Source organism: Berghia stephanieae, chromosome 3 (assembly GCF_034508935.2).
Source record: "Berghia stephanieae isolate SIO BIC M18660-M18661 chromosome 3, UCSD_Bste_1.3, whole genome shotgun sequence".
NCBI lineage: Eukaryota > Metazoa > Mollusca > Gastropoda > Nudibranchia > Aeolidiidae > Berghia > Berghia stephanieae.
Window position 1 is genome coordinate 88999332 of NC_088362.1, and position 17396 is coordinate 89016727.

The following is a 17396-nucleotide window of genomic DNA, read 5'->3' on the forward strand; positions in this document are numbered from 1 at the left end:
TTCTCTCGGCGTAAAGTTGAGTCCTTGGGAAAAGCTCTTTATTCACATTCTCTCACCGTACTCAGGTGTAAAATAAGTAGCTGGCCGTCAACAGCGTTATCTCTGTCGAAAAATACTATAATATCGCCTTAAAGGCGTCATGTCTCGTTCTACATGTTACGTGTTCCTGTTGGTCAGGGACCCTTTGTAAAGCGCTTTGAGCACGTTTAGTGGATATGCGCTATATAAAAGCTCAAGTTTTTTAAAGTTTTTTTGTTTGTTTGTAATTTTGTTTGTTTGTTTGTTTGTTTGTCTGGGTTTTTTTTTGGGGGGGGGGTTGTTTTTTTTTTGTTTTTGTTGTTTTTTTTTTGTTTGTTTTTATTTTATTTATTTTATTTATTTATTTATTTATTTATTTGGGGGGGTTAATCTCAAGACTCATAAAGAAAATTCATAAATTTAATTTTTAGCATCAAAACCACCCTGACATAATACCGTTTTGAGGCGGTGAGTCACAAGTGTAGACCAGCAACGACATAAGGATTTGCCCAAATGGAATGGATGATAGATACTGTGTATGATAGTTATAATAGTCTTTTCAAGCAATAGATAGAACGAAATTGACGTCATTCCCCCCTTTTTTGTTTTTTTTTCGCCAGCCTTTTTTTTAATGAGTAGTCCTCACTAAATTTATCAATCAGACGTTCAAGGTAATAGATAGAACGAAGTTGACGTCACTACAGGTCTTTGTTATTGTTTTATGCCATCCACATTATGAGTAATTATCACTTAACTGTATTAATCAGACTATAAAAGTTAATGGTTAGACAGAGTTTTTGTGTGTTGGTCCGTTATACTTCGGGATACCAATGTTGTGAGCTTCTTTGCCAAGCGCATACTATCTGTAGATCGTTTTGTGTGTTGAACGTAATATCCGGCTGGTGGATGTTGTGAGCTTTTTTGATAAACGAATAGTATCTATAGGACAGTTAGATGACAATGGTGAACGATTTTTGAACTTGTGTGTAGGGTTTTTAATGGATCAGAAATAGATTAAAGAGAAATACTCGTATATATTCTTTTGTCGAGTCGGAATCTGAATCCACTTAGTCCCACAATCATGGGGCCTGCCTTTTGATAGTAGGGGCTAAGAAGCTCATAACATTGCCATCAGGAAATAACGGACGAACACACAAAACTATGTGTAACCATGAACTTTTATAGTCTGGTTAATACTATCTAAAGCTTTGGGTCAACGTGCCCATAGCCAAAGAGCGTGTAGGTAACGATTGTTATGATACCAAGAGCTCTCACTTCCCGCTTTTGGTGAAGCCACGCATCTTCCGTCTTCTACTCGTATTTTCTTCATTGTATCAGTAAGCCTAGCGCGCTTGATACACGCGGAGCACACCCACCTCGCTCTCTCGCCTGGCACGCGACAATAGCATTGCGGTTAAGAGAAGTGAGAGCTCTTGGTTAATACGTTACCCTACACACTCTTTGCCGTAGCGTGTGGAGAATGGGATGATCTATATTACATTTCCATGTGTTCGAGATCATTGGTCACATTGCAAAGTGTGCTCAAAATGACCCACATAGAAAAAGTGTTCATAGTTTGATCAATATATCCAACATTACAATTGGTCATTTTGCTCAGCAGGACTCATTGGTATGTTTACAACTTTCATAAGCAAAACAGCGTGTTTTGATGCATTGAGAAATGTCCAATCGTTGCACAGCAACAAATCATGTGATCGATGACCAAGTTGGACGAAAACATGAATAAAGATCGCTCCCATTCACCATTAGATTTTTTACCAATCGAAATACAGGGTTTGTAATCTACCCTCCAGCCTCAAACCCGTTCGGACAGTGTTATAGTTGATACAAACAATTGAATAAAGTTGTTCTTACTGCCATTTGTCATTGTTTATCGACAGCTAGTTGGATGAATAGTTCTTACCAGTATAAACGTTTAAGGTTAGTTGTGTATCGGTACGATTGACCACCGAGTAGAACAAGTGAGTATTAAACTGAAACTCATACCATTAAAAGTAATACCCTTGTTGTTTGCTAAGATTAGCAATCACCTTGTTATGGAGAGATTATTTCCAAATGACAGGACAACATATCAAATGAGAAAAATCCAGTTTCTTTTGGTTTTTAATGTGTTATAAGTTTTGCAACACTTTCAGGTCATTTATGTGTCTTCAGAAATAGAAGGAAAAAGATCCGATTGTCAAAATATTTGGGAGAAAGGAGAAAGAGAGAAAGGAGAAAGAGAGAGAGAGAGGGAGAGAGAGGGAGAGAGAGAGAGAGGGAGAGAGAGGGAGAGGGAGAGGGAGAGAGAGGGAGAGGGAGAGGGAGAGGGAGAGGGAGAGAGAGAGAGAGAGAGAGAGGGGGGGGGGGGAGGACCACAGGCTTTCCCTCTCGTATCTTTTTACAGGAATAATATAATATGGAGTATGATGAAGATGGTGAATGGTGTTATAGGGGAATGGTGAAAGTGAAGGATTGTAACGAAAATATTAGGAAGGTTGTTGTGATGATGATGATGAATGATGGTGATGATGATGATGATGATGATGATGATGATGATGATGATGATGAAGATGGATGATGATGATGAAGATGGTGATGATATGATGGTGATGATGATGATGATGATGGTGATGATGATGATGATGATGATGATGATGATGACGACGATGGTGATGTTGATGATGTGATGCCGGTTTTTTTTTTTTTTTTTTTGTTTTTTTTGTTTGTTTTTTTTTTTGTTTTTTTTGTTTTTTTTTTTGTTTTTTTTTTACGATGACTACTATGTTACTAGTGTGCAACTTGTGTGTGTCTATGTCAATATTGTATTGTTATAAATGTGTAACCAAATGACACATTGCCACTATTTGGGGGACATAAAGATATATTATTAAAGCCAAGTCGCCTCACTCCGGGACAAGGACAGAAAGCCAGAGAGAAGGGACAAAATATTCTCTATCTGGAAACCCCTAAAGCTCACACAAACAGCCCCAGGATAAGATGTCAAGCCAGATTTATGGTTCAGTGCCAGAAACACTTGGGTCACAGACGTCTAAGGAAAACGCAAAACAAAGCTGACGTACTGGAAACAATAATTTGACAAGAAAACTCCCTTTAAATATAAATCGATTAAAATGATCCTCATCTTGACAAAATTTCTCAAACATGGGACTTTACTTAGTTGAGGATTTTTGACAAGATGGGGTTGTTTTAATCTATCGAATTTCAAGGACGAGTATTCTGGCAAAAATTTCAATAACGCGTTTTGTTTTTCAGAGCAAAGGACAGAAGTTTTTTATAGGATCCCAGGAGAAAACTATCCTTTTATTTTTTTAAGGGTTTTACGACGCGTGCAATACATTTAGGTCATATCAGCGCCAGTAAAAAGGAAGTAAATGGGATAGTAAAAGTTCTAGAATTACAATTAAATCAACCACCAAGAAAAGGTAAGACAAAGTGGAATTGGTTCAAATAAGAAACATGTGTAGATTCCAAGAGCACACTATCAAAGTACTTAGAGATCACCAAAAGTCTCCAGACACAAGCACAGGTCCACACTAAGAGGAATACAATCGAGTGTTTTACAAATAATATATAATATAAAGAAAACAATGCAGTGCATAACAGGGAGATGATTTACAATAAGGGAAAAAATATAATCTCCCCAAAACAACTAACTATTCATTTGACTGTTTCCCTCGAAGCCAGGGCATCCGGTCAGGACCAGGACAAAACCAAGTTATCTCATTCCAAGACAAAGCAAGTTGGGAAACAGATATAGGGGGATAGAAGACACAGTAAGTATCTCCCTGCCAACTATGGGAGGTCAGGAACCCCACCCAGAACTATCCTTGTGTCGAGCATTGGGCCTTCCAATGTCAGAGACACGACATAGATCTTCGTTGAATGCAAATTATTCCATGTACACCGTTTTCTCACATGACTTAGAGCGAACTTTTCTCGTAAAGCAAATCGCACACCAGGCAGACAATTTCCAAATTAGACTAGTTAATCTCCGATATAGCTTCAAGGAAACCCATCCTCGTGCGAGACAATACTATAAGGAATACACTAGAATGTTTATAAAGAACGACTCGTTTTCCTCTCATTTAAGGATAGATACACACTAAAAAATCTAATTCTGAGGGCCAATGTTCCGCCAATTCAAATTACGCTGACAACGTGTTTGATTTGTTGTTTGTTTGTTTTTAAGGGTTTTACGGAGCTTGCAACACATTTAGGTTATATCAGCGCCAGTAAAAAGGAAGAAAATGGGATAGTCGAAAGTTCTAGAATTACAATTAAAGCACCCAAGAGAGAGTAAGACAAAGGGGAACTGGGAACAAATAGGGATCAGATGTAGATTCCAAGAGCATACCATCAATGTACTTAGCTTGAGATCACCTATATCACATCCGGACACAAGCACAAAATCCAACAAGGAGGAATACACTCAGATGCTTACATTTCATTATACATTAAAAATATATATAATAATACATAACAGAGAGATGATTTACAAGGGAAAAAAATATCATCTCTCAAAACAATAACTATGCATTTGACCGTTTCCCTCCCAGCCAGGACTCGGGCCAGGGCCAGGACAAAACCAAGTAATCTCATTCCAAGACAAAGACAGAAAGCATGTTGTAAAAGAGATATAAGGGGATAGAAGACACAGTATGTACCCCCCTGCCCGCTATGGAAGGTCAGGATCCCCACCCAGGCGTTTGATTTGGCAGTTTCCCTCACCAATACTAGGTGAAACCAGTAAATAGTCATCAGAACAAAGACAAGACGAACAAAACAAAAAAAAACAAACAAAAAAAAAACAATAAAACGAAACCAAAAAACAAAAAAAAAACAAAAAAAACAAAAAAAAAAACCCCAACAAAACAGAAAACAAATATGCGTCTAACCGTTCCACCGACATGTTCGGGGTGAAACCAATAGTCCCATTCCAGAAAACGTAAACAAAACCACATGGGAAGGACAAAATATGGGAAAGGCTGATAGAAGAGAAAGCAAGATTATTAATGAATGAATTTTACTCCGGTCCAATAGGAGTCTCTCCCTCCTCAATGCTTACAATATGCGTCTGATCGTTCCCGCTTATTGTTCACTTGCTTTTGTTTATACGAGTTAAAGACGCTTGCAAAACATTTATTTCATTACAGCGCCAGGTTTTTTAAAATTTTATTTTAAGGGTGTTCGAGACATTTTAGGTCATTTCAGTGCCAGCAAAAAGGAAGGAAATGGAATAGCCACCCCTCTTCACTCCCCCCCCCCCCCCCCGACCCCCACAAACAAAAAATAATCAAAGAAATAAAATGTAAGACAACGGGAATCGGCTAAAATAAGGAACAAATATTCAAAAAGCATAGTTTTATCCAGACAAAAGTACCGGATCTCACTTTGTGGAATACGCTCGAATGCTTACAAATTCAAACAAAAAAATGCAACACTACATAACAGAGATATGGTTTACAAAGAAAAAAAATATTCCGAAATTATCACTGTGCATCTGACAGTGTCCCTCTCAGCCAAGGACTCCGGTCATGACCAGGGCAAATCCAATTATTGTCATTCCAAGACAAAGACAGGAATCAAAAAGGAAAATGAAAAAAACCCACACACACTAGGGGGAGGAGGGGGTGCAGATAATGCTGTAAGAAATGCATTCATGAGGCCAAAATACCCATTCCCATTTTCCCTCTTAGTCTTAGCAACAGACAGGTGAAACCAAAGAGTGAAACCAAATGGTATCATTGCATGACAAAGATGCAATTCCATGATAAGTCCACTCTGTGCATAGAAGAACTTCCACGACATGTCATCCAAAGAAAAAAAAAGTAAACTGATACTGATAAGGAAAAAAAAAAAGAAAAGATACCAATGTTAAAGTAAATAAATATAGTCTTTATTAAAAATCACTCTTCAGTTAGTAAATGTTAAGACTCAATTTTTAAAAATGTCAATAGACAACCTGTGAACACCAAAACTTAAATAATTTTTAAAAAATATTTGAAAACTTAAAAACTTTCAATTTTACAGCTTATAACCTAATTAAAACCAAGTATCATAATCATAGCTTAAATAAAATCAGATAAAATCAGAAGAAAAAAAAGCGAAACGAAACTTCCCATTATGACACAGGATTAGCCGATTTCACATTAAACAAACTGTAGCTAGATGCTCTTTTAGTCATCTTATATAACTATAATTTTATAAAATGGGGAAAATGCAGCAGGTTGTATAAGATAATTTAAGTCTAGAAATTTGACCTTTCAGAAGATTATAAAAAAATTCGAATTTACAAGATTATAGCTTGGTTTGCATTCAAATAATACGAAAGAATGTTGGACATTTTAAAAAATAAATAAAGTTGTAACAACAAAATAGCATGCCTTACACCTTCCAGCTTCCCCCCCCCCCCCCTTCTTTCTTTTTTCTTAATCTTTAATTTATTTTCCCACAAAATATAAATGGTAAAATGTTTATACTAAGAAATCTTAAAATGAATCCGATGGATACACAAATTATGTTCTAATAGGAGTAAACCATTTTCTGGGCAAAGCTGTAAGCGTTTCCGTAGTAACAAGAGAGGCCGAACTGTTGAATTTTATTGTTAACCTTAGCAGTTCCACTGTGTACGATATCCGTCAAATATATTTTCCTGTCTTCAGTAAAGGCGAGCAAAGGTGCGCCACAACAACCAACGCACGTCGGGATATCATACAGTTCTCCGCCATAATGGTTGGATGAGATGGATCCCGTCGAAACCATTTTGGCGCCACCGTGAGGATACGAGATAATTAAAGCGGTGTTGATGCACGTTTCGAAAGCACTATTGGATTCCTGAGGTTTTATCGGTGATTTGTTTGTTTTTTCTGAGACTAGATCATTTACAATGCGTTCCAACTCAGAATCATTCGGCAGTACAGTGCCACTTGATTTTTCAATATGTAATAAGTTATAATCATAGCTATCGGAGGCATCACCTGGATTGAGATTTAGATTAAAAAGTTCTCTTTTGGTTTCAGTGCCGCAGGGTTTCCCTCGACTGTCGAAATGTTTCAAAATGTTTGGTGTAAAGGCTTGGTTGTAACTTTCTTTGTGGTCGTGCTGGGCGTAGATGAGAGAAGCGTAATCCCAAATTGACGACGGCTCGATGAATGGAGAAACATTGTGATAATGCCTGGGTTTGTACATGGCAAAGTCGATGACATCAGCTGTCGAGAGAGAAAAAAAAAACCCAAAAATAATTCGTATTGTTTCCAGTATTGTCTGCTATCAAGGGTCCGTTTCCCTGGCGTTGGATCTCTGATTGCATGAGAAATACTGATATAAATCTTTTGCCTATTTTTAGTAGTAATGTAGCCTTGAGTGGAGACTGGTATAATGAAGTCTTTCTTGTCTTTCAACTGAACAAGGGTTTTAATGGGCATATTGTGATTATGCCTTTACGGAACATGGTTGCTAAGTGGTACGGTCTTTGCTTCGTACCAGAAAGGTACCAAGTTCGATCACCTCACCCTAGCTCAATTTGCGGCGCTGCACTGCGGCTGACGCATGGGTTATTCAAGTATTCCCTTGGAATAGACAAGAGAGACAAATTTTCGCTCTGGGATGAATAAAAGGACTTATTTATTTTGATTATTTATTGATCTTGGGGAACTTCAAAATATTGGTACCGTCCCTCTGACGGGTCGGTGTCTACTGAAACTTAAGGAACCTAACAATGCTCCTGCAAACTAAATGATAAAAGGAAATAAATTAATAGTAAAGGGCTCGAGTTCACAAAGCTCAACTGAAATTAAACTAGACAGGAAATGAGATTGTGCCAATCGAATTACTGCAACATACATCACGACACCATACGTTACACGACACCATACGTTACACGACACCATACGTCACGACACTGCACAATGCGCAAGTGTGTCACTACACCATGCGTTGCGACAACACGCATCTTTGAAACACATTTCCCTGCAATTATAACAATTATAATATTACTGCAATGTTTGCCATTGTTAAATGTTCGAGATATGTTTATGTGTGACATAACATTTGAAGTCACCAGGATAATTAGCTAATTTGAATCTCCCATCGAGTTCTCCAAAAGGTGCAAGCGATAAGAACACTGGGGATATGAAAGAAAATTGCAAGAAGCAATAAGATTGTGGCAAATCCACTAATAGAATTATCATGAAAGGACAAAATTTCCATATAAAATGTTACTTCAATACTCGAGTTTTAAAAAATATACACATTTAAAATCGATCTCATATTTATAATTTGTAACAAAGCTGTTTGGCTATGTAGTTTGATGTTATGAACGGTGCCATTATCTTCAAGATTGTTTTACATCCATTTTCCTTTACGATATGCACATGCCATTTAACCTGTTTGCACCCCATTCTCTACAAAAAAAAAAATCCAAAAAAAAAAAAATAAAAATAAAAAAAAAATACACGGAGGACGAAAATCTTACATTTGCCGTCTTTCTCAACTCGTTGCAACTAAAAAAAACCATTGCAACATTCATCGACACTGCTAAGACATTAAGAAGCACATGACCGTGTGGTTGGGTACCATTAAGAAGGCGCTTCGGTGACTGAAAAAGTAATACCGTTCAATTTAATCAGATGGATAATTCAATCATCAATGAAACGTCACCAAGTCTCCCAGAGATCAATAAATAAACTAACATATCTTGAAATTGAAGTCTTGCGACTTTACTAACCGAAGTGCTTGCTTTATGGTGCCCAACACTAGGCCATGCGATTCTAAATTAGGTCTTGACATTGTCAATTTTGGAACAATTTTTTTTTAAAAAGTTGATTGAAGTCGAGAAAGAAACGCATGCAAAGTTTTTGCAATACACACTTCTTAAACAGTAGGTTGCAAAACGATCAAAACAGCACGGGCATATCACAGAGAAGGAACATTGAGGTAAAAAAAAAAAAGATCTTAAAAGATAATTATAATGTCCATAAAATAAACTACACAGTAAACAGTTTTATGCTACGTTTCAAAATATTATTATGATGACTCAAAAATGTTTATACTTTTTTATGATCTAGGGTATATATTGCTTTATATATGTTACTTACCCGAATAGCTGTTGAAAGAGTCATAGAAGTTGTTGATACCCTTAATTGGTAAAACCGTTTTGAAGTCATTCTTATCGAAGTCGTGGTATACAGGGATGTTGAGTTCGCTTTCCATCGATATATTTTCTAGCTCTTGGGGAGGTGGTTTGATATCATATGCAAACGTCGTGTAATCTTCCAAAAACCCACCCCATATTGGTTTTGTGTTTTCTATGGCTTCTTCATCAGCTTTGATCTCAGTCTCTTGTGGAAGAAGAGTTTTGTTTGAATCAATTTGAAAGGCATCTTGCAGCATTTTAAGCGAAGAAAGATTTTGAGTGTGGGCCTGGTTTCGTGCGTTGTTTATATTATTCAACATTTCCTGGTTGTTAGACGCTTCCCATATTTCATGAGTCTGTGATATCTTACCCATTTGATCACTACTATTCTCCTCAAAACCCGTAGAACTAGATTCTGTGCTAGAATCTGTAACGTCACTAGTGTCATTTTCAAAAACACTCGTTCTTTGAATGATTGGAACAGTTTTGAACAGATGAAGATAGCTGATTAATTCCGGAGGCGTAGCGCAGGTGAAAATGGAGGTTAAGGAATGATTGTCTTTTTCAAAATCGTATGCAAGACCCATGCACTCTACAATTACTTCGCCATTGCATTTTAGATCATTAATGTTAAACTGAACAAAGGTGGATCTGGCATCCTGCGGTGAACCGACAATATGGGAATGTGTCCGAATGTACATTTTTTGCTGATCTATATAAAAACAAAACCCTGTGCCATAATGACACGTCATAAGGCGGTCTTTATACAAGTCTATATTCTCCATTTGTTGATATTTCTCTGCCATCTTAACGTCAATTGGTTTATATGGTTTTCTAACAGCAATCCTTACAATTCGTTGAGAAATAGACAAAATAGTTTTCAGATTTTCTGGTGTTTGTAATAAACCTGGCATGGCGTGAATCCAGTCCAACAGAAAGATCCGTAACATTCTAAAGTCGGTTTCATGTCGTATGTTACATTTATAAGGAGGTCCCTGTAGCGTTAGACGTTTGTTGTTGTTTTGCGTTAGGTTACTGAGCTCAGACCATCGGCTGTTAGATGTAGATTCAATTGATGGTGCCTCTGTATGAACTTTCGCTGATGTCGATTCACTTTGCACTTCCGTTGACATTGCTTCACTTTGTATTTCCGTCGACACCGCTTCACTTTGTTCTTCCACTGACATCGCTTCATTTTGTACTTGTATAATAGAACTTTCATAATTTTCTCTTCGAAGTGAATGTGACGTTTCTTCCAAACGAGTACTACCTAATCCGCTATCAGTGAAAACTTCCAAATGGTCATGGTTTTTGGCAAGTGAATTGTTATTTAGATTATCTTGTTTATGATTTCGGTTTTGTTTTTGTTGCAAACTTGGAAATTCTTTTGTGTCTGTGTCAAATTCTATGTTTTCATTGATTTTCCAGATTGATGGTGGTGATCTCGAAGAGTTCATGTCATCATCTTCTGATTGAGTAGTTGGTGATGGTGTCTTAGAGGCACGATTCAATATATCATTGTTTAGAAGTTCATTTTGATAAGTAGGTGGTGTAAAAACGGCTGCCAGCTTTTGACGTTTTTTCTTATTTTTAGATTTTCCTTTTCCTGCCAAAAGCAGACTATCTAAACCTTCATTTTCTCTGGGTGGGGTTATCCTTCTGGGAGAAGTTAACTTTCCTTGTGAAATATTTCCGGTTGGAGTCGATGAAATTTCACTTTTGCTATCTTCAACTTTAGTTTTATAATGACCATATTTTACCATAGTTGTCGAGTAAATATCCTTATAACTGCCAATTTTAGTATTTTTGTCATTTTTCTGTGCATGGTATGGTTTGAAGCTTTCTTCACATCTACAGACTTTTGGAGATTTTTGATCATTTTGCGCTTTTTGTTCATTTCGACTCATAAGGTTGAGACCACCGTTGCCATTCTTACCAATGTCGATATTCTCATTCTGATCAGGGAAAAGGCAAACCACCGGTTCTTCATCTCCAGGCTCAACTAACTTCACCATCTTGTTTACAAAATGTGGACGCAAACCAGTGCAGGCGTCCTCGGACTCTGGAACAGACAAAGACATCGGTGGGTTATTCATATCACTAGGTTTGCCTTTTAAACTTTCTATAGAAGTTTCTAAATTTGACATTGAATTTTTCTCTTCAGTGGAAGATGGTCCATTCAAGACATCGAAACCTAGCAACGCGTCACGAAATGATCTAACTTTTGTTATCGGATCTTTTGATTCTTCATTTTCTTTTTCAATACCAATGTCTTTATCCTTTGCTTTACGAGAAAGGTCTCCGTCATTGCTAATTTTCTCTTGATCATCACTTCTAAGGGATTTTGGTGCTTCTAAAATCACCGTCTCGATACCTTGGTCGAACGGTATGAACTCATCAGAATTTCCATCGCTCCATTCAACATTTTCCTCAGAATATGCACCGGATGTCTCATCATTGACAATGTATGAATTTTTCAGCCACTCGTTACTGCTGCTTTCGCTTATCACATACTCTGAAAACTGGGTTGATTGAGATCCTGAAGAATATCCAGATATAGTTTGCGCGGTTTCAAAAACGTCATGAATAATAAAGTTCTTAGATTGCCCAGAAGAAGGACACATCTTCTGGATCGAATTTTCTAATGTTTTAGAGTCTCTGCATAAATTCAATTCTGCGCAGTCAACACAAGTGAAAACATTGAAGAGGGAGGGTGGATGTATTCTGCAATTAATGCTGGTGCAGATGGGTTCTATATTCCACTGGATCCCTTGGTTTCGAGTTCTGTCACTCAGCACAGCCACTTCATACAGAAGTCGAGACATGGTTTATAAAAATCTAGAAAATGAAGAATTAAAAGAATAGGATAACTTACGGAAGGTTATATCGCGTACAAGGTATGAAAGAATACAAGCATTGATTTAACAAAATTGTTTTCATATGTATTCATAATAATTTCCTTTACCAATAAAAATAAAAGGCTCAACCAGAAAGTGTTTTGAGCACATCACAATATTAAACTGCGAATATTACAATCCTAATGGCGCTTTAATAGTGATTTCCTGTACTTACAACGCCTGTTAGGATAGCAGGGTAGACCACTCTGCGTACTTAACTTCCATTCATAAAGGGTTTATCTTCGGGTTAATGGCATGAAGTTAATGTTTCGAGGAAATTCTCAATTTTTAAACTTATAATTAACATAAGAAAAATTATTTTTGTTCAACATCCAGAGTCTAAATCTCAAATTGTAAATACTGTCCTATGAGGTTTCGAAGAAATTAAAAAAAACAAAAAACAAATAGATTATAAGAGGTCAAATGTGACCCCTCAAAATGTTAACGAGAGGTACCTAAATGAGTCAATTAAGGTGGAAAGTAAAAATAAGTGAGTAAATGTGGCTCATATAAAAAAGGGACAGCACGAGATAGCATTTAAACCGAGTCGCATTTAATCATAATTTGCTCTCAGTCTGTTATTATATCGGAGCGATATACACAGAAGTGTATATTTAAGTTTAACATGATCATAAAATCTGTTTATTCTCAATAAATGCATTATTCTAATCAAAATCTCAAAAGTTTTTACAATTATTGCAACTTTCATCGAAATCACCGGGACAAAACTTTTTAGACAATAGGCCACACATACATTGACAAAACAGTAGAGAATAAAAACGCGGCGATGAGGGCTCAAACCCACGACCCTATTATTACAACTCCGCCTGGGAGTGGCTGATGGTTCTGACGGTCGTGCTACCCTCTCCCCGGCCAGGCAGTAGGGTCGTGGGCTCGAGCTTCCATCGACGCGAAAGTTTTATTCTCTTTTGTCTTCTGGCATTTCAATTGTTATCTACATAAAAGCCTGCTCCATTTACTTTTCTGAATTAAAATACATTGATCCCGTCTGTAGCCCAGAGGTCGGTATGAACAGACGACCGGAGGCAATCGGATGAAATTGGAGAGACAATCGGGGAGAGAATTTGCAAAGTGTCAAGTGTCAACAGAAACGGCAACATTTGAGATGTAGAAACAGACATGACGCCTAAAAGGCGACATTAAAATTATTTTTTATTTCAACAGCGACAGTGGAGAATGCAAAGTACCTCGGCGTGACCCCCTGTACAGTAATCTGAAGTGGAAGAAGCATATTTCCAACATAGCTACTAAGGCAAATAAAACCATAGCCTTCCTCGACAAATCCGCCACTGCCACCAGTTTGTGAAAAAGAAATGCTATGAAGCACATGTCAGGCAGGCCCATACTGGAATATAGCAGCTCAGTTTGGGACCCACACACCACAAGAAATCAATGAGCTAGAAAAAGTCCTACGTCGGGCGGCCAGATTTGTCAGTGGAAACTATGAGCGGGATATGAGAGTAACTCAGCTCATGAACAATCTCCAATGGAAACCGTTACATGGAAACCCCATCAACAAACTCCTCGTATTCCACAAAACACAAAACGGAAAACTCGAAATTCCAACGAGCCATTTGAAACGGAACAACAACAAAACAAGAAACTTGGCATTTAATTTTAAAATCCCCTACTTAAAAATAAACCATCATCTGGACTTTCTTCCCCTCCACCATCCGATTTGGAACTCCCTGCCAACTTGTAAACAAACCCTTCCGACTGATGACTTCAAAAAATTGCTCCCCGCTTCCCTCTAAAACACCTATTACCGAAAAGACGGCCAGACAATCTTCAGCCTGAAGCTTTGGCCTTAACGGAAGAAGACAACGCTGTTTTCGCTAGGTATTGTGCACCCAAGCGCTGTGAGAGAATATGAGTAATGAGTCTTTCCAACGACTCAACTTTGTGCCCCAAGAGCGGGACTCGAACCAGGGACTATAGTTCCAAAGATGAGTGGCATACGACTTGACCACAAAACCGCACAAAAATTTCAAAGTAACCAATTTTTTTTAAAAATCAGAGATCTTAAGTCAAGAGACCCAAAAGCATTATATCCTTGTGGCTAGTATGAAATCTGACATTGCCAAAGGATCACCACGAGAAAAAATCTCGAACAATAAACTCATGCGACTATTTCCCTCTCTGGATAAAGCCTCTGGACAGGACCCATAAGATCAATTCTGAACAAAAGACACATTAGCCTCATGGAATGGAGACTAAGAGAGAGCGCAAAACTGGACTGATAATGAAAAAGATGAAAATTCCACCAGAAATGGAAGTTTGGTGTTAGCTGATCCACTGGATAGGTAGGTAGGTAGGTAGGAGAGAGAGAGAGAGAGAGAGAGAGAGAGAGAGAGAGAGAGAGAGAGAAAGAAGAGAGTAACGAGAAGAGAAGAGAGGAGAGAGAGAAAGAGAGAAAGAGGAAAGAAGAACAAGCGAGAAAGAAAGAGAGGAGAAGAGAGAGAGAGAAGAGAGAGAAAAGGAAGAGAAAGAGAAAAAAAATAGAGAGAAAAAGGAGAGAAGAAAGAAAGGAGAGAGAGAGAGAGAGAAGAGAAAGAAAAGAGAAAAAAGAGAAATAGAGAGAAATAAGAAGAAAATAGAAAGAGAGAGAAAAGAGAGAAAAGAAGAGAAGAAAGAGAGGAAGAAGAGAAAAGAGAGAGAGAAAGAGAGAGAGAAGAGAAAGAGAGAAAAGAGAGAGAAAGAAAGAAGAAGAAAGAAGAAAAAGGAAGAAGAAAGAGAGAGAGAAAGAAAGAGAGAGAAGAGAAAAAGAGAAGAAAAGAGAGAGAAAAGAGAGAAGGAGAGAGAAAAAGAGAGAAAAAAGAAGAGAGAAAGAGAGAGAGAAAGAGAGAGAAAGAGAGAGAAAGAAGAGAAAAGAGAGAAGAGAGAGAGAAAGAGAGAGAGAAAGAAGAGAAAGAGGAAAGAGAAAGAAAGAAGAGAGAGAGAGAAAGAGAGAAAGAGAGAGAAAGAGAGAGAGAGAAAGAGAGAGAAGAGAGAAGAGAAAGAGAAGAGAGAAGAGAGAGAGAAGAAGAGAGAAAGAGAGAGAAAGAGAGAGAGAGAAAGAGAGAGAGAGAGAAAGAAGAGAGAGAAAGAGAGAGAGAAGAGAGAGAAAGAGAGAGAGAGAAGAAGAGAGGAGAGAAAGAAAGAGAGAGAGAAAGAGAGAAGAGAGAGAAGAGAAGAGGAAAGAGAGAAAGAAAGGAGAGGAAAGAAGAGAGAGGAAAAGAGAGAGAGAGAGAAGAAGAGAGAGAGAAAGAGGAGAGAGAAAGAGAGGAGAGAGAGAGAGAGAGAGAAAAGAAAGAGAAAAGAGAAGAGGAGAAGAGAAGAGAAGAGAAAGAAGAGAGAAAGAGGAAGCGAGAAGAAGGGAGAGCGAAAGAGGGAGCGAAGAGGGAGAAGAGAGAAAAGAGAAGAGAGAAAGAGAGAAGAGAGAAGAGAGAAGAGAAGAGAGAGAGAGAAAGAGAGAAGAGAGAAGAGAGAGAGAGAAAGAGAGAGAGAGAGAGAGAGAAAGAGAAAGAGAGAAAGAGAGAGAAAGAGAGAGAGAGAGAGAGAGAGAGGGAGAGAAAGAGAGAGGGAGATAAAGAGAGAGGGAGAGAAAGAGAAAGTGAGAGAAAGAGAAAGTGAGAGAAAGAGAAAGTGAGAGAAAGAGAAAGTGAGAGAAAGTGAGAGAAAGAGAGAGAGAGAAAGTCCCCCCGCCCCTCCCAAACCCCCTACTAAAATACTGGGGATGTAGGAGCTTTCGGAAGGCCTCCCCTTTAGACAAAACTTTAATTTTAACTACCGGTGAGCAATCAGTATAGATAGTATGCGCTTGGCTAAGAAGCTCACAACATTGCCATCCGGAAGTATAACGGATCAACACAAAACTATGGGGAGGCCTTCCGAAAGCTTCTACATCCCCAGTATTCTTTTTTTTTTAAAACATATATATAATGTTCTAGTAGAGGGTTTGGGAAGTGGGAAACTTTTTTTTTAAGTCCCCCCCCCCCCCCCTCTCAACCCCCTACTAGAACATTAAAAAAAAAAGTTTCCCCCTTCCCAAACCCCCTACTAGAACATTGTAAGAAAATACTGGGGAGGTAGGAGCTTTCGGAAGGCCTCCCAAACTATGTGTTACCTTGAACCTTTAGTCTGGTTAATACAGCTTAGTGAGCATTACTCACAAACGCGGATGGCAAAAAAAAAAAAAAAAAAAAAACCCGACATGAGTGACGTCAACTTCATTTTATCTATATTTTCTTATTGTCATTTAAGTGGCGTCTGCATATGGAATTTCTACCATCATGTCGGGCATTTTAGTTGAAAGTTGAATTTGTATCAAATGAGACTTTCACCAATTTTTGTTATCAAGGAAGGAAATATAACAGATTAAAGAGTAATAAGTCATGTCTGATCATTAATTTGGTAACTTAAATCCATTTTCGTCAATTGGTTCACAAACACGATATTGGGGGGGGGGGGGGGGGGGCACGTCACAAATTAATTTTGACGATGCGGATTTTATGGTGATGGTGTCCCTTTCTCAGGTTAACAGACACCTCCCTCAGTATTTAAAAATGAGCTTCTATATAGCGTAACTAAACGTGCTCAAAGCGCTTTACAAGGGGATTCCTAGCCTACAGTAACGCGTAACATGTAGGGCGAGACACGATGCCCGTTAGGCGATATATTTTTTTCCGACAGACAACACTGTTAACGGCCATGTACTCATTTTACACCCGAGTCCGATGAGAGAATGTGAGTAGAGCCTATCTGAAGGACTCAACTATGCGCCTCCCATAGCATGACTCAAACCCTGGATCTTCCGACCCGAAGACAAAGTGTCATAAACAAGACCGCATAGCCGTTTAAATTGTAACAATCACACAACGACAAACTTGAATGCGAATAAAAGCCTTACCTTCAAATAAAAGCAGATGAAATCAAAGTTTAATTTTAAAATCTGTTGTAAAATATGAAAATATGATAGTAAAACTTGGGTCTTTATTTTCCTGTCTTGTACTTCTTGCTTCGTAACGTTTCCAGATAGTGTCTTTTCAGTTTCCAACCAAAAATCACAATGATGATCTCTGTCTACAATGAAAAAACATGAATGATTTCAACCCGCTCTTTTGTTCATTAGTTTTGATTCCATCTCACTGTGTTGTCAAGACCATGAGTAGTGTTTATAATCTCATAACAGGATAACTGTTCTTGCAATAAAGTAAAGTGTGCCCACAAGGTAGAAGGAACGAAATTGACGTCACTCTGCTCTTTTGTTATTATTTTCAGCCAGCCATGTTTATGAGTAGTCCTCACTAAATAGTATTAATCAG

At 38.0% G+C, this 17396-nt stretch overlaps 1 protein-coding gene across 1 annotated transcript; it reads right to left on the minus strand.

The window, feature by feature from the left end:
- Window positions 1-5916: 5916 nt before the first annotated feature.
- Window positions 5917-17207, minus strand: LOC144968772 (uncharacterized). Its single transcript, XM_078907429.1, has 3 exons — window positions 16982-17207; window positions 9138-12013; window positions 5917-7250 (listed from the first exon to the last, which is right to left on the minus strand). The coding sequence occupies exons 2-3, from the start codon at window positions 11998-12000 to the stop codon at window positions 6565-6567; spliced, it is 3549 nt and encodes a 1182-aa protein (XP_078763555.1). The 5' UTR covers window positions 12001-12013; window positions 16982-17207; the 3' UTR covers window positions 5917-6564.
- Window positions 17208-17396: the final 189 nt, after the last annotated feature.